Source organism: Muntiacus reevesi, chromosome 7 (genome assembly GCF_963930625.1).
Source record: "Muntiacus reevesi chromosome 7, mMunRee1.1, whole genome shotgun sequence".
Classification (NCBI taxonomy): domain Eukaryota; kingdom Metazoa; phylum Chordata; class Mammalia; order Artiodactyla; family Cervidae; genus Muntiacus; species Muntiacus reevesi.
In genome coordinates, this window is record NC_089255.1 from 14179255 (window position 1) to 14198097 (window position 18843).

The window sequence follows — 18843 nt, forward strand, 5'->3', positions numbered from 1 at the left end:
CCTCCTGGAGAAGGAAATGGCAACCCACTCCAGTACTCTTGCCTGGAGAATCCCATGGAGGGAGGACCCTGGTGGGCTACAGTCCATGGGGTTGCAAAGAGTCAGACAGGACTGAGCAACTTCCCTTTCACTTTCACTTTTTCAACCTCCTTACATTGTAAGCCTTAACCTTTAGGAAGACTGAGCCCAAGCCTAAACATCAGCTCCTGCATAGAACTTTTGTTGGTCAACAAAGAATAGACCCAGGTCTTCTATTTATATCTGGTTGTCCCACCTGGGACTTCTTTAGATGACTACTCTCATCATGGAGATTCTTGCTTCCTTTTGAATGAAACCCAGACACCTCTCCCTGAACTTGGAGGTCTTTAACTAACTTTAAATACCAAAAACATTGCCAGTGAAGGGCAAATGTGGGCACTCACACTGCATTCCGCAATTTTCAGGAGGTGCTACAGTTCTTTAGGACTCAGGAGGGCAGCAGGTGGGGAGAAACGAAAAGTCTCCCTGCTGATGCTAAGAAAGACCAAAACATTCTCCACAAACATGTAGGTACAGTTTGTCTACCAGCATCATAGTAACAAAGCTGAGTGGCCTATCCTATTTCCAGCTGTTACCCGTGGTCAAGACTCCCCCCCCCCCCCCCCATGAGGGCATGAAATACTCCCCTGACCTGTGGGAGGATGCTTTGGCAGGAAGGAGTGAGGTGGGCTGAGGAAGCAAAGAGGCACATTAGAAGCAAAGTCCTCCCTCCCACCACTCTGACCTCTGGAAGCTGGCCCTCATGGGAAGCCAAAGGAACCAGCTTTTTTTTTTTTTTTTTTTGGCTGTGGCCAGCCACATGTGGAATCTTGGTTCCCTGACCAGGGGTTAAACCTGCAGTCCCAACATTGGAAGTGCAGAGTCTTAACGACTGAAGCACCAGGAAAGATCCCCTAAAGAAACCAGTGATCACCATCCCACGGCCCCAACACTCGCCTACGCCGACCCACCCACCATGGAGGGGACAGGGAATCAGCTTGTCCACAATCTCTCTGACGCCCTCGGGGAAAGGAGGGATTCCCAGAATCTCAAGACAGAATGAGAAAGGGGAGGGGCTGCAGGGAAGGGAGAAGGGGCTGTGTGGTCACGACTTTTTGTGTGATAAAATTTCCCCTTTGAAAGAGTCCTGAGCATTTATTTTCATTTTATTATACCTGAACCATGTTGTTGGGATGACAAAAGTACAGGGAAGTTTGCTCTAAGCCTTACCTATTTCTTACCACAGCCCTGAACCATCCCTCTCCCACAATGTGGTACCAAGTGTTTTTCTCATTGCTCATGTCCAGAGTATCTCTAGGACAAGATATACTAGACCTGCTTGGTAGCGCCCATATTTAATAAATGCATTCTCATCCTGCCTTCCAATGATCCGACTCATTGGAAAAGACCCTGATGCTGGGAAAAATTGAAGACAAAGGGAGAAGGGGGCTACAGTTGATGAGCTGGTTGGATAGTATCACCAACCCAATGGACAAGAGTTTGAGCAAGCTCTGGGAGATGGTGGAGGACAAAGGAGCCTGGCGTGCTGCAGTTCATGGGCTCGCAAAGAGTCGGACATGACTTAGAGATTGGACAACAACAGCAACATCCTGCCTCCCACATGCCACCTTCATTCCTACAATTGGCCTTTCCTTATTTTCTTTCAATATGCAGCTTCCTTTCTTTTAAAACATGTTTCAAAATTCAACTCTTCATGAAAACCCACCTTAATAATCCCCCTTCATTGCCACTTCACTCTCTAGCTTCTCAGAGCTGAGGTACAGTACTGACAGCTAGAATAATTACGAGTGGTAATATCAACTGTCTATTGAATTTTTGTCATGTGCCAGACATTATATGGGCTTCCCTGGTAGCTCAGCTGGTAAAGAATCCACCTGCAATGCAGGAGACCCTGGTTTGATTCCTGGGTCAGGAAGATCCACTGGAGAAGGGATAGGCTACCCACTCCAGTATTCTTGGGCTTCCTTGGTGGCTCAGCTGGTAAAGAATCTGCCTATATGTAGGAGATCTGGGTTGGATCCCTGGGTTGGGAAGATCCCCTGGAGAAGGGAAAGGCTACCCACTCCAGTATTCTGGCCTGGAGAATTCCACGGACTGTATAGTTCATGGGTCGCAAAGAGTTGGACACGACTGAGCAACTTTCACTTTCACTTCTGACATTATATAGTTTATGTGTAGAAAAGAATACTCTCATCCCTAATTTACAAATGAGGAAACTGAGGCTAGAATGACATGTTCAAGGTCACTCAGCAACTGAGTGGCAAATCCAAGGTTCAACCATGATTTAGCTGCCTGCTGAGCGCACATTCCTTCTCTCACAGTGGATATCTCCCATGGTGCTGCACTGAATTGATGATGGTGACTTCCTTTGTCAGTCTCTCCCCACTCCTCAGCCACCATCCCCAAAGAAAATGTATGTTCCCCTTGTAGATCCTCAATATGCTCGTTGAATTGAGCGGAACAGTTTAAAGCCAGAAAACACATCTCCTATTTTTTTTTAATATATTCCATCCTTGTGCTCAGCACATAAGGTAATCATTAAATGTTAATGACTAAGGGAAATGGAATAAAATCAGTGTTGTGGTAGCCATTTTTAAGCTTTAAGAGTTTAAATGAGCAAGCCTGTACACAGCACCACAGCTGGGAGCGCCATATTGCCATTAAGCCAGAAGGTGGATTCACGGGATGGGAACATTGAAAACAGACACCACAAGAATGGTTAAGTCAGCTTTCCAAACCACTTTCTACAAGTAGCTACTGATTTTCCCTCCATAATAATTTCACAATGATTAGCCTGCTGGATGAAAAATCCCAGGCAAAAACATGAGTGTTAGAAGAATTTAGAATAACCACTGAATACTGGGCTAAGGTTGGAGATGACGTTGACAGTAGATACGTTCCCATCTAGCTGGTCAGAACTGTAAGAGATCTGCCATCTAGATTTCTATCATGGGCTTTATCTTTCAGAATAAATGCCCTCTTTTTAATCACTAGGTTTACAAAATCCAATCTTACATTCCAACACATATGATATCAAAATGTGTATTTGGCGAGGAATAGTGCCTTAATGTTATCAATTTTTGCTTCCTTTTGCTTTCTTTGCTCATATCATGAAATCTTACTTTTTGCCAAAACCTTACTTTGTAGCTTTTTAACTTAATTAAATATATAGGCAATTACTGACACCATCTGTCTTCATAGAAAAAGAACAAGAAGTGACATAAGAGACTGGGACTCTGAAGGGAATATTTAGCAAACAAAATCTTCTAGCTCCACTACAGTAATATTTATTTTTAGGAGCCCTTCTGTTATTTTCAATCATTTATGCTTTTTAGAAATAATGAATTTGAGCTATACTTAAAATGTGGTGACTTTGGTATGGTTTTTTTAAAAGAAAATATCAAGCAATCCATTGCTTTTTCAGTAAAACAAAACCTTAAACATGCCGTTGAACATCTGTTACTAGTACAGTCTAACACAGCACTTAAAATCCTTTAAAATCCCTGAAAACCTTTATAAAGTTACATGAATCTTTTACATAAATAGAGCTGTTTTAACAGTATGTATATTCCTTTAAACATATATTTTGCTTTCTTATACATAAGATTCATTGTGTTGCTTAGCGTTCCAAGCCCTTAAAATAAATGAAATGGCTTCACTTTTTGAGGGACTCATCCTTCCCCTACAGACCACATTCCTAGCCCACTCTAGAGTTCTACTTATTTATGTCTGTTTTTTTAAACCTTATCCAATTTCTTCACAAACGTCTTAATATGTAAATAATATCAAGCCAACCCACTGAAACTTGACCAGAATCAGTCAGGAGCCAATAAAAAATAAAAGTCCAAATAGCAGAATTCCCCTCCCATGGAGAGAACACTGTCAGAAAATACAGAGGAGTTATAGAGGCAAGAGTCACATATAGCTCCAAAAGAACATGGGATCGGCAGTTACCAGGAAGCAGGACAGCTGGGTTCTTCAGCGGGTCTTTCAGCACTGAAAGGAGGAGGCTTTGAACCCCTTGTGTCAGCTACTAGGAATCCTACCCTCATGCGTATAAGTGTGGATAAGAGGACAGCTCTAAAGAGGCTCAATATAAAAAAGACATGTTTCAAAGAAATAACTGTAAGACTTCTATTCATGTTAAAGACATATGGCATACTAAAGAATATGCTATGTCAGATTTAAATATATACAGAGAAAACGTTTTTTTATTCACTTGTTGATGAGGGAAATATGAAGAAAGTGATTTCACAATTTTTCCTACAAACTGACTTAAAGATTGTATGAAATAATTATCAAATATAAATAGAGCTAAAACTAAGAATTCACACATCTGCCATGATTTGCAAGCCCTCTAAGTGAATTCTCCTGAGAGTAAGCTGTATGTTAAGAAAGTGCATTGAATTTTTAGAAGAAAAGATGGAGAGACAGGGGGAGGAAAGGAGGAAGGAAAAAAGGAAACACTTCCCATAATGAGTTTCTTTCATTTGCTAGAAATTGAACTTAGGGACAAATGGTATGTCAGTCAATGCAGCCTCTGGGGTGAAGCTCAGAGGGAGCAGAGCCCTAAGTGAGCAGCAGAGCCCAGAAGGGTAAGCCAGGACTGAAAACAACTTAATGCAGATGAAACTAGAGTGATTTTCTGTCAGCAGTTACTCAATTGGGGTTTTTTTCCCAGGGCCCTAAAGCTCTACCCATACGTTTCTGGGAAGTGACACAGGACTTCTGTTGATCATGGTAGGAACCTTGGCTTTTTGCCTGCACTGAAGGACAGTATTTCTTTGTCTTCATATAGCTCTTTCATTATAGGCTGTCAAAGTGCTTTACAGACAAGTAATGGGGAAGGTGAGGCAGAAAGGTGTTAAGTGGGTCACCCAAAGTTCCACCATAAGTCACAGGACTTTCTTTGGCTTCAGAACAACCAAGGAATTGGTGGAGCTTCTGGAGGTGACTGCCAGCAGCATGGCGCTCTCTCACTTTCCCCAAGCGTTTGTTCCCCTGGCCAGGTGGGGAGTAATTGCCAAGATCAAGTTCGGGGAAGACCTGGACTTCGGAGTCAGGCAAACTGGGGCGTTAATCCTAGCCCTGCCACTTAGCTGTGGAATTTGGGCAGCTTTGGGGGTCCTTTGAGCTTCCACTTCCACTTCTATAAAATGTGGGTGTTAATATCCATTTCACAAGGTTGTTGTGAGGATGACATGAGAAAATACCAGAGTGTCTTGAACAGAATAAACCCTTGATGTACATTAATTCTCCTCCCTCTTTCCCTCCCCAAGTCTCCCTCCTAGAGTCTGTCCTCCATGTGGTCAAACAGGCAGCTTTCTAAATCCTGCTGCCATCAACAAAGATAGCATATTGGCTTGATAGGGTGCCAAATCTTTCAAACACCAGAATCTGTAGACAACAGAGGCAAAGTTGTGGAATCCAGATTCATCTCTCAGATAACCAAATCCAAAAGGTTCTTTTATGGTAAACAACCCTCTACTGTCACCAAATTAGTCATGACTTATTGTATTATTAGTTTAACTTGATGTCACTATGGAAGGCATATAGCTTGGGAGTCACTCCCAACCACAGAAGGCAGGCGGAAGTGTTGGTGGGGGTGGGGGGGCGGGCCCAGGAATGAGCATGGGAAAAGGGAAGCAGCTGTGTTTAAGACAAAACTTTCCTTTAGTCACCTGCCCAGTTGCCTGACCAGCCCTGCCGCTCTTCTGGATTTGACCACACCCAGCCCCACTCAATACAAGAGCTGATACAAATGAAAGCCTGGGAGGTTCAAGAGGGAGGGGGTGTATTAATATGTATACATATAGCTGATTCACTTTGCTGTCCAGCAGAAACTAACACAAAATTGTAAAGTAATTATACTCAATTAAAAAAAAAAAATGAAAGCCTGCAGTGGGCAGTCAGCTAAGTGTCCCAGAAAAGTGATGCTGTATTCCCAGGCCTGAGTCTTTTTGACAGGTGCTAATATATTATCTCCTCCAGCCCATGACTTCTTATTGAGCTCCAGGTATTAACACTTGCTGAGTGCTAATTTGCTTTATAAAGCAGCTATTTTCCTACCCACATATGGAAAAGCTTTTTAAAAGGAAAACTTGAAGAATACCTGGAATATATTCAGAGGGCAGTCTGGCAGGTGGTTTAATCACAGGATCCCTCATTCAGTCATGATTTACACATGCAACTAGATTTAAACTAGTGGTCATACAAATTGTGGAGGTGTCCTCGATAGCAAGGGTCTCCTAGAGACTGGTGTGTGTGTGTAACAGCTTTATTGAGATATCACACATAAAATTCACTCTTTTAAAGTGTATGGTTCAGTGGCTTTTAGTATATTCACAGAGTTAAACCATCATCACAATTATCTAATTTTAGGCCATTTCCTTCAAGAAGAAACTGTACCCATTAGAAATCACTTCCCATACCTTCCTCCTTCCAGTCTCTGAAAACCATTTTCTCCCTCTATAGACTTCCCTACTCTTGCTTCATATAAATGGGATCATACACTAGGTGATCTTTTGTGACTGGCTTCTTTGACTTAACAGAATATTTTCAAGCTTCATCCATGTTTAAGTGTTTATCAGTGCTTCATTATTTTTAATAGAGGAATAATATTCCATTGCATTCATATACTACATTTTGTTTATCCATTCATCGGTTAATGGACCTTTGGGTTGCTTCCCCTCTTTGATGATTATGAACCATATTGCTATGAACATTCATGCACATGTTTTTGTGTAAACACATTTTCATTTCTCTTGCTTGCCTACCTAGGAGTAGAAATATTGGTCATATGGTTAACTGTATGTCAAATCTTTGTGTGTGCAAACATGTGTGCTCAGTCATGTCCAACTCTTTGAGACCGCATGGACTGTAGCCCACAATTTTCTAGGCAAGAATACTGGAGTGGGTTGCCATTTCCTACTGCAGGGGATCTTCCCAATCCAGTGATTGAACCCACGTCTCTCATGTCTCCTGCACTGGCAGGCGATTTGTTAGCACTGCACCACCTGGGAAGCCCCTCTTCCCAGGTTCCTCAACTCTTTGAGAAACTGCCAAACTCTTTTCTAAAGTGACTGCACCATTTTACCATCTTAAGCAATACATGAAGTTTCCTATTTCTCTATATTTTGGCCCACACTTTTTATTGTCATTTTTATTTCAGCCATCCTTGTAGGTTTGAAGTGCTATCTTTCCTGTCTGTGTTTTAAAGAGAAGATCTATTTCCTTGTGTTATTTAATGGAATTGTCCAACACAGATTTATTGTGCACACATATCAGGCATGCTGTGCTAGGTATTATGCGTGATTCAGCTATGAATCAGAGGGCCCTGCTGTTGGTCTGATTCTCCTCTCTAGGAATTTCCCAAATGTAAACAACTTTAAATCAAGGGCTCTGAACTCTGGTCTCTTCCCCTCTTGGAGTCTTGTGCCTGGGATTTGAGGAGGCTGGACAAGATCTCCTCAGAGGCCACAGCCCATGTTTCTTCCCCACATAGTCTGCAATGAAGATTGTTCTTTATAAGACATTCTGGTTTACTGAAGCCCCCAAGCAAACGAGGAGGGGAAGGCGAACTCTACCACTAACTTACTGCACTGATGGGGCCATTGCTGTAGGCACATCCCCACTTCACTCTGCAAGACAGCCTTCCGTATCCACAAGGACTGGGCACGGGAATGCTCCCCACGGGAGCATGGGAGCTCCAGAAGAAGAGCTTCCTGCCTTGAAAATCCACACAAAAACTTTTTGGAGATCATTTTAATAACTTTAAAAGAGCACTTCTCAACTAAGCAAATCATTCACCAGTCCTGACATTTATAGTGGGAAAATTTAATAACAACTATCTACAGCATAGGATTATTATGTTGAATTGGCATGGAAGAAGCACATATAATTACTAGTCCTAGAAACCTATAACAGGTTATGAAAATTGGGTTTTCGTGTTTATTATACCTTAATGGTCAATGGCAAAATAAGAAAATGGCTTTCCAAAAATTCATAATAAAAAAAGCAAGGAAATACTTAAAGGAAAAAAGAAATGAGTATGTAATTCTGTACCTTAAGAATACAAATAATATCAGGTAGGCCATCAATCTTGAAAGTAATAGAGAATCATAAATTTACAGAGGCAGTGGAAGAAGCTTGGGAAAGGAAGCAGAGAAGGCAAGAGTGTATTAAACAGGTTTTTTTTTTTTTTACAAAAATGGAATACATAAATATAGATGCTCATGACACAGGTTTCAGTATTTTCCATTTGGGATCCCCATATTAACTTTGAATACTGTCCCTAACATCCTGAAAGAATTTTCAAAATCATAGAGAAGCTTCTGGTGCTATAAAGAAATTGGACCATGAATGCTGGTAATTAGGTCTCATGAAAAGAGCTGGAGCAGGAGTCTAGAAACTTGATTCTAACTCTTCCCCTAATTGTGGTACCTGAGTGTGTCAGTTCACCTCTCAGAGTCTTCAGCCATAAAATTAGGAAGTGGGAATGATGAATGTCATTTTAGGTCTGCCAGGACAGGGCTGTTTAAATAGACCTCTTTGTGCCCTGAATATTTTCAGTTTTAAAGATTCTGTTACCCTACATCACATCAAATGTATAAATGCGCCCTCATGGAATGTGACACTGATCTAAGTGTGTAAGAGTTGCGTTCCATTTAACTGACATGTCCATTTTGTTGGTACACTGTTATTTGATAGTTTTCATATTGGGGGCCAGTAACTTTTTCTTTTGTTCAGAATCCACATATTTTTAAGGCCTTTGAAAATCACGGAGGCCCTAGGTGTGATGAACTACACGGCCCTGAGTGCTAAGTAGCAGGGCCCAGATTTGTTGCTGCCTTTAGCCCCAAGAACTCCAAAGGCTCCACATCAGGTAGTGGCCAGATGGGTGGGAGAGAGAACCCTGGTTGTCTGAGAAAGTCTTGTGGAGCTGTGATTTAAACTGTGCTGAGAACGATATATAGAACTAATAGAGACAGAGGGGAAGGCTTCCAAGATGAATCCTGGGAGTCTCGACTGTTGATCAGGGCCCAGGGTGACTGCCCCAACCAGCAGAAACTGTAGTTCTTCCCCTCTCTGAGAGACTGGGCCATCCCAGAAGCCGCCACTAGGTGGCAACATGCCAAGAGGCTGAAGTCCCCTCTGCCTGTCTATTGATATTTTTATGTGATACAAACAATTCTTACCAAGAATCATAATCACACCAATATTTTACTAAGGAAAAATTCTTACAGTGCAGTGTACCACCTTCCTTAAAATTAAGTATCAGGTGTGTTGTTTACCACAATGGAGAGTTTGATGCTGTCTAGCAATTCAGTGATCAAGATGGAAAGAGATCTCACTTAGTAGCTGCTTCCCTGGGTCAGGAAGATCCCCTGGAGAAGGGAATGGCTACCCACTCCGGTATTCTTGCCTGAGGAATCCCCATGGACAGAGGAGCCTGGTAGGCTACAGTCCACGGGGTCGCACAGAGTCAGCCACGACTGAGCAACTAACACTTAAGAAAGTGTGTTCTCTGTGTAATAGATGGGATTCTAGAACCTATTTTTAAACAGCATCTGAGAAGAGTTAAATGTGCACCCTATGTCTGAGAATCAGGCAAGAATACTAGAGTCAAGAGCCAGGCAAGTAAGTTCTTACTTCTGCCCCAGACTCTGTTCCTGGCAGTCACACAGGGAACAAATCCAGATTTGTTTCTGCCAGACCCCATGATAATAGTCTTATATCATGAAGTCACTGGATCTTCACAATAACCCTCAGGGATAATGAACATTAGTCTGTGTTAACAGACAAGGAATCTATGGCCCAGAGAGTGAAGAAAGTTAAGATCATGCAGATAGCAAGTGGCGAGGTCAACACTCCCTCCTGCTGAGGTCCTGAAACTCTGGTCCAGCGCTCCATCCATCCAGGAAAGATTTCTGCCTCCTTCAAGGTCTCCATCGCCCTCAAGCTGCCATCACTTCTTTTCCTTACCAAGCTGCCCTTGCCGTTCTCAGCCTTATTTCATCTTGACCTAAAACCTAGTGAGAAGCTTGTCCTCTAGGGAAGACCTCATGTCCTGCAGACCTTGCCTCTCTTCAACCAGGGAGAGATAAAGCCCAAAAGTAACAACAGAGAAAAAAACACCACCCTACAGGGACTGATTCTGCTTTGTCCCCCCAACCCAGCCAAGCACATCCTTCTGATTTTGTAGCTGAGAGAGGAGAAAAGGTGCCTGAAATCCTATCCCATCCTCCAGAACACAATTCAACAAAGGCATCTCACACTTAACACTCCCAAGCCTGAAATCTTAATTTTATCCTTTAAACTATTTCTAGTTTAAAGTTCTAAACTAAGCAATCTGTCCCACGCAGTACATGGTATAATTCCACTCTTCCATTTTTTTGTTGTTGTTTTAATATTTATTTATTTTTGACTGTACTGGGCCTTCATTGCTGCGCGTGGGCTTTCTCTGGTTGCAGTGAGTGGGCTTCTCATTGCAGTGGCTTCTCTTATTGCGGAGCACAGGCTCTAAGACATGTGGGCTCGGTAGTTGTGGGGCAGGGGCTTAGTTGCCCTGCAGCATGTGGGGTCTTCCTGTGCCAGGGATTGAACCCGTGTCCCCCATATTGGCAGGCAGATTATTAACCGTGGATCACCAGTGAAGTCCCACCTTTCCATTTTTTCAAGGCAAAGTTCTTGGAGACATCCTTGATTCCTCTGTTTCTCTCACACCTGCATTCAACCCATCAAAAAGCCCTTTAGGTTCTAGTTTTGAAGTGTATCTATAATAAGGCCACTTCTCCACCCTCTACTATCACTATACTGAACCACCCACCATCGTCTCTCACCCAGACGACTGCAACAGCCTCCTTGCTGATCTCCCTGTTTCCATCCTTGTCATCTCACGGTCTCCTCTCCCCACTGCAACTAGGGCAGTTAAAAATATGTTATATCATGGCACTCCTCTGCTCAGCACCCTCAAGTAGATTCCCAGCCTCCACAGTTATAAGTGAGAAATAAGCCGCTGGCTGTTTTCAGACGATTCAGTAAGGACGGGGGGATCCTTGGCTACCCATGACTGTATAGCCCAACCAGCAGAGAGGTGGCCTCACTTCCACAGCTTAGGCATAGCCGTGGGTCTGACTGAGAGTTTGGTTTTGCTCTAGAAAGAATCCACTGGTCAAACAGTGGGCTTCCTATTACGTTGGGTCTGTGAATAAAGACATGAATGTGGGCAGCGGGTGGTGCACACATCCTCTAGCCACGACAGGCTGCTGAGGAAGGTGGGTCTCGTATTGTGCTTTGTTCTAAAGGCCTGATGTTATCTCTGTGGTGAATGAATTCCCAGTGCTCCATCTCTTGGAAGCCTTAGTTGGAGGATCTACCTTTTTAAAAAATTCCACATGAGCAACAATATGGATGAACCTGGGGGTTATTATGCTTAGAGAAATAAGTCAGAGGAAGCTAAATACTGCTTATTATCACTTATATGTGAAATCTAAAAAGTCAACTAGTGAATATTAAAAAAAAAGGAAACAGACTCACAGATACAGAGAACAAACTAATGGTTACCTGTGGGAAGAGGGACAAGGAGAGGGGCAAGATAGGAATAAGGGATTAAGAGATACAAACTATTATGCATAAAATAAACTACAAGAATATATTTAAAGCATGGGGAATATAGTCAATATTTTCTAGTAACTTTAAGTGGAGTATGATCTGTAAGAATACTGAATTACTATGCTGTGCACTTTAACATAGTATTGTAAATCAACTATGTTTCAATTTAAAAATTCAAATGAAAAAAGACCAAATATTCTTAAAAACCTACTGATTATTTTTCCAAGTTTATTATCAGAATAAAAGTTTCTATAGTAAATAAAAATTTGAAAATAGAAAGAAATTCTATACAAGCTTAGAAATTTTCCTAATGAGCCTCACAGATGCAGCTGAGGGAGGGTTCATCAGGACTGTCATCCCCTGATTAGTGGAGGAAAGTGACCCAGAGAGGTGACTTGCCAAGAGTCACAAATATTTGTCTTAGACTCTGGTACTGAGAGTAGAGCTTTTAGCAAGTCACTTACCCTGTCTGGAGCATCAGATTCTTCTCCTCACAAATAAAGAAGAAGGAGGAAAGAAAACCTAAAGATGGGTTTGCAAAACATCCAGGCTCTGACAGTTCTGAAGTTCTCTGATTCTTCAACAAATGTTATTTGATCTGTAAATTAGTCTGTCAATCCCATACCCACCCCAATGCCCGAAAGAGAAGGTTGGCAAGACCAAAGTCTTTGCTGTTTTATTTGCCCTTGGAGATAGTCGCAGGATGTAGGGCCTGAGCACATCTGCCCACATCTATACCCTCTGCCACCCATCCATCCTGCCTGTCACAGGAAAGAGGCAGGAACAGCAGGGGTGAGCAGGCGGCCTCCATCTGCCTGGAACACCTAAGGCAAAAAGGGCTCAATCCCGGGACCCTGTCTCCCACACCTCCCCACACAGAAGCATGTTATTACCATTTCATCCCAAAGCTTGCAGTCCAAGCAGGACCCAGAACCTTGGCACTGAACAGTTGTGGACAAGCTCACCTCTGCCTGATCCTGTCTCCAGTTCTCCATGCTTGTTTAGAAGCACTGAGGCTGTTGTAGCTTCTTGGTTTGCCTTGCCCGCATTCTGCCTGCCTTGCCCCAGGCTCTGCCACCGCAGCCACAGTGTGGACTGCGTCCAGCCCAACCCAGTCAGGGACTGTAGAGCTGGGATTCCGCGGCACCTCTCCCACATGCCCCTCTCCCCACTGGCCCTGCCCCTGGCGGAAGCTGCAATGGACTTTGTTTTTGCAACCAATCAAATTAGACATAGAATGTACACCACAAATGTAAGCCACATGTGTAATTTTAATTTTCTGGTCATGCTTAGTTGCTCAGCAGTGTCCAACTCTCTGCGGCCCCATGAACTGTAGCCTGCCAGGCATGTCTGTCCTTGGGACTTCCTAGAGTGGGCAGCCATTTCCGTCTCCAGGGGGATCTTCCCAATCCAGGGATCAAACCCAGGTCTCCTGCATTGCGGGCAGATTCTTTATCATCTGAGCCACCAGGGAAGTAGTCTCATTTTAAAATGTATATCAATTAAAAAATCAATTAAAATAATTTTAATACATAATGTGTTTTATTTAACATAAGCAGGATAGTATCATTTGACATGTAATCCATACAAAGTATCATTTTAATTTGTAATCTGCATATAAATATATTGAGATATTTCACATTCTTTTTTACCTTCTGATTCTTCAAAGTCTGGTGTGTATTTTACATTTATGAAGGTGAAAGTGAAAGTCGCTCCGTTGTATCTGACCCTTTGCGACCCCATGGACTATATAGTCCATGGAATTCTCCAGGCCAGAATACTGGAGTGGGTAGCCTTTCCCTTCTCCAGGTGATCTTCCCAACCCAGGGATCGAACCCAGGTCTCCCTCATTGCAGGCGGATTCTTTACCAGCTGAGCCACAAAACAAGCCCTTTACATTTATAGCGTATCTGAATTTGAACCAACCGTATCTCAAGTGCTTGACAGGTACACGTGTCCAGTAGCTACCATAATAGTACAGATCTAGAATATACGTGAGTTTGTATATAATTTTACTTACCATAAATCTGCTAACGTTAACATTTTGTTATATTGTCATCTAGTCCTCTCTAGATATAATTTTTAAAGTTGAAGTCATATTGTCTATATGACTTTATATCCTTCTCTTACTGTTTTATGTATCTTCCTACATCATCAAAAGTTATTTGCAATCACTGTCTTTAATGATCATGTCATAGACTCTCCCATCATGTGGATGTGTCAGAATCTCCTTAGCCAATGACCAGATGTTGGACAGCTGCACTTTTTCAATTTTACAAGTAATGCTGAGATGAAGATTTTTTTGTGTTATTCATGCTTCTTAATGCCTTGATGTAAACCTCTCTAGTATTGTAAACCTCTCTAGCCATTTTTAACAAAATGGGTTTTGAATATCATTAATCAGTCAAACAACCATCAACAAGTGCTTTATAGTGGGCAGCTGATCCACCTTGGCTTCTTGTCCCACCCCTTGGATACCTGGCTTTGAAACCCAGGGCAAACCAGTTTGCTTCTTACACTTGAGTTACTCTATTTATAAAATAAACTGACTATATTAGATGATTTCTGGGAGTCTTTCCAAGCACTAACCTTCAATGGTATTTTTCCCTCACCCTCACATCTAACCAATTAATCTATCAAGCTAGTAATCTCAAGTCCTAAAGTAACGTCAAAGCCACCTCGTAAACATTTAAAAATATATCTACTTCTCTCCATCCCAGTCACAGTGCCTTTCTACAGTGCTGTGTACATCATCTCACATCTAAAGCGTGTTGGGAGTATCCAATGTCGAGAGAGATTGAGTTCTAATGGTAACAGCAAAATCCAAGATCAAAATAGGACCAAACAAGATATGTGTGAAAGCCTGGGGCTGGCACCAGAGTTGATGCTCAATGAATATTTGCTGCTTTTAAAACTGAAACCAGCTTCTAGGGCCCCACTTAGACCCAGTCCCTGAAAGGCCGTGGAGGAGTTCACGTGAAACTTCAGAGGTGCGGCCGTGCCCTGCTGGGAGCCAGCCTGCCCCAGACACTGGGCACTCTCAGAAGACAAAGACTCAGCAGCTTCCCCTAAAGGGTTCACAGTCTAGAGGGGGAAATAGGAACCCCTGTCCGCAAAACAAAGATGCCTCAGGCGGTGTCTTCAATAGAAAAACCAGATGGAGAACAGAACAATTATCTGAGCAATTCAGGCAAGCCTGCTGTTGAGGAAAATGCATGAAGAAATTTGTTCTGTTTCCTTTGTGAACCAAGGGGTTAGAGAAGCCTGGGGTAGCAAAATTATTTTGGGTCTACAAAAAGTTCAGAGTTCTGGCCTATGCTCTATGCTCTTAGGCAAACCATGAAGCCGCTTTTTGATCTTAGCATTTCCATGGGTCAAATAGAGTTAGGGTAATACCAACCTTGTTCACATCTAACCACTGACTGGATTGAGTTGTGAGGTTGAACCCAATGTTTATGAATGGGGAAAATAGCTATTAAATGAGGCAATCTAATAGCTGCATAGAAAACGGAAATTGTGTCTCCTAAAATTCTACTCCTCTTAAAGGAAACATTTAGTATTCATCAATAGCATCTGTATTGAACTTTATAATATGTAAGGGAATTTTATATGCATTTATTCTATTTTGCTTTCAAAAATCTCTTGTGGTACATATCATCATTTGTGCCTTTTACACATAAAGATACTGAGACAGTTTAAATAACTGTTCAAGTTTGCACTATTTGCAAGGGCCAGATTCGGGCTCTCCAACTCTTTGATTCTTGTTCCACTACTCCATTCTGCTTTCCACTAAAATCCTTATCACCAAAACATTAATATTATTAGCACAATATTAGTAATGTTTGTTATATGTAATCCCTTTGATTAAGGACTCTGTAACACCAATAGAAGCTCTGGGAAAAAATTGCCCAACATGTAAGAAGAGCAAGTTCACTTTCTCATATTAAGGAAAAGTAGCTGTCCCCATCTGATTTGCATTTTATGCCATACAGCAGGAAATATTTAAGTTGACAAATAGGATATTTACAACCACAACAGATACTTGGCAGTTAGTTTTTAACAATTGTTGCAAATGTGATTTATTTGCTATTATAAAAGGGCATTACTGTGCGAATATGACTCCTGAAATTAGCTTCAGTTTAGCAAGGGGCCTTGACAGCCTGACCTCTTAATATCCTTATAATGATGCCATTTACATTCAATGCTTACTCAAGTCACTCACTGCTAGATTTGTTTGAGAGGCGTCCACTCTAGGGCAGATGTATTATGTATTTTAACATACCAAGTTGGTGTGTGAGGCACATGTAAGCCTTCTAAGGGGAAAAACTATTTAATCAAGACTTCATGAAAATGTGTTAGTTTCCAACTTCCTACAGTGAAAATGCATTACTGCTAATTACAGCATACTCCAGAAACACAATACTTCATGTTTTCTCCACAAGACATTTCCATGGCATGGATATATTAAACAAAAACATGTTTGATCCTCTGTGCTTCAGCTTCTAGTGTGACTGGGAAGCTGGTCCAGGGTAAGGGTGGACTGGGTCAGGATCGATGCCATCTCCTCCAGCAGGGAAGGGGCAGAGGATGGACATAGTGCTAGGCAGAACTGGATTCAAACTGGGTTCAAACCCCAGTACCACCACTTCCTAGACACGGTTACCGCTCTGAACCTCTGTTTCTTTATCAGTGACATAGAGCTGTTATATTTAAGGTTATTATAAAGATCGGAGGTGTCTGTGAAGCCCCTGGGACACTGGAGGTACTTGATACATGGAGACTGGCCATGTGTGTGTGACTCACCAAAGCTCAGGTGCTACCTTCTCCATGATACAGCCCTGACATCACTAGCCAGACTCGATCTGTCCACTCCTGCTTTGGGGGTAGTTTGTTCCATCCCTCAAGTATTCACTGTGTTATAATTAATTGAATATGATTCCGTCTTCCCCTTCTTGGTGGTAGGAGCTATGTCTCTGCCTTTTACACGTAGATGACTAGCACAGTAATATGCCTTGAGCATTGAACTGAGGAGGATTCTGCATTCACTGTAGGGTGGGGGGAGTGACAAGAGAAATTAAGGATGGTCTGCCACAGGAGAGGGTGGCACATGACCCACTTTGCCAACAGCAGTTTAGCACATAGTAAGTATCTGTCAAGGGAGTTACTGGACATTAATCAAGCATCTAATAACTTAAGAGTAACTTATTGTTTACATGTACCTGTCTCTCAAAGCATTTTAATTTCTATGGCATCAAAGTATCCTTCTAGGACTTCCCAGGTGGCACAGTGGTAAAGAATCCACCTGCTAATGCAGGAAACACTGGAGACAGGGGTTTGATCCCTGGGTCAGGAAGATCCCCAGGAGTAAGAAATGGCAACCTACTCCAGTATTCTTGCCTGGGAAATTCCATGGACAGAGGAACCTGGTGGGCTGCAGTCCATGCGGTCACAAAGAGTTGGACACAACTGAACAACTGAGCATGCATGCACGCCCACATCCTTCTAATAACCCTGGTATTCAGCTATGGTGACTGCTATCATGGTTTCCTGGTGTAGGGTGCGCAAAATGACTTTCTTGTACTCTTAAGGTAAAAATAGTGGTAGAGCTAAGGCTTGTCGGCCAACCCTAAGCTTCCCTTAAGAATCATATTGCAACATATGGAATCTAGGAAAACAGTACTGATGAAACTATCTGCAGGGAAGGAATGGAGATGCAGACATAGAGAATGGACTTGTGGACACAGCAGGGTAGGAGAGGGAAGGATGATTTAAGAAAGCAGCACTGACGTATGTACAGTATCACGTGTAAAATAGATAGCCAGTGGGAATCTGCTGCAGTATAGAGAAGCCAGCCTGGTGCTCTGTGACAGCCTAGAGAGCTGAGAAGGGAGCGAGGAGAGAGGCGCAAGGAGGAGGGGACATACATATATACATGTATATATATATGTAATTATAGCTGATTTGCATTGTTGTACTGCAGAAACACCAACACAACATTGTAAAGCAATTATCCTCCAATTTAACAAAAAAAAAAAAAACCCAAAAACTAAATTTAAACTTTCCACAATAAAAAAGTTATTTTCCCTCCAAAAAAAAGAAGAATCATATTGCAATTCCCAGAGAAGCCAGCACGGCTTTTTCTGAAGCCAAGGCAAACTGCCCTTTTCTAATATTTACTCGCCCTTTGCCTTCTCCATCTGCTCCCCTTTTACTCCCCATCCTCTGGAGTTCCCGTCCAACTTCATTTCTCAGTTGAAAGCCTTGCACTGGCCACTTTAGAAATGGCCAACCGCAGGCAGAAAAATCAAAGGATACGGGAGACTTTTGGAACCGGGCCTCTCCATCAGATTATCTTGGCCAGGTATTTCCAGTTGTGTAAACGCCCCACAAGAACCTAGAATTTTCTGACAAGAATCAGACTGAAGGCTCTATCCTTCTGTTGAACAAACGAGAAACATGAGCAGCAGCATCTTAAGTCATGTATTCACTGGTGTAGTCGGGTCTGGTGTGGCTCAGGGTGGTTCAGGGCGGCCATGGATGCAGGGACCTTCTCTCCTGCTGGCGACTTGTACCCTCACTTCTGTGGTTCCTATTCTACTCAGGTGTGGGCAACAGGTCTCAACCTCTCGTACAGTGACCAGCTGGCCCTGACTCAGCTCACCTTATACTTGACCAATGGCCACCTGGATTGCAGTTTGAGCACCCTTGAAGTGCCCCACATTGCTCCCAAGAAAGACAAGAAAATGAACAACCTAAATGTTCAGAAAGTGCCGGTAAGTGACCAATGATGCATCCTGATTCTCCTCATTTTACTGAGGATTCTCCTCCATTTACTGAGCTCTGGTTGTGTGCCAAGCTCTACGGGTCCAGAGGGAAGAAAGAATTTCAGGCAAATCTTTGAATCTCCCAAAATGGGCATCTGGCAGAGGGGAGGCAGCATTCTGTAGGAATGGGGAATGTAGGAACAGGGAGAAGCACCACGTGGAAGGATGGAAGAGCATGGGGCTTTCCAGGGCTGGATGTCTGGGTGTTCCCCTGTTCTCTTCTCAGCTCACTTCCCAGGACAAGTACATCTATATCCACTGCTGCAGTTACCAGAAGCTTCCAACCAAACCTGTATTTTTCTAGCCCAAATCTCTTTTATGAGCCTCAGATTCCTAAATTCTATATTCAACAGAATGTCAGAGAGTC

The 18843-nt window shown here is 42.6% G+C and overlaps 1 protein-coding gene across 1 annotated transcript in view; it reads left to right on the forward strand.

Moving 5' to 3' along the window:
* LOC136172033 (IQ domain-containing protein H-like) overlaps positions 1-18843 on the forward strand; it is a 142992-nt gene that overhangs the window by 95657 nt on the left and 28492 nt on the right. The window contains exon 11 of the mRNA XM_065941156.1: positions 18255-18425. Coding sequence (XP_065797228.1) covers positions 18255-18425 — 171 coding nt within the window. The remainder of the gene's footprint in view (positions 1-18254; positions 18426-18843) is intronic.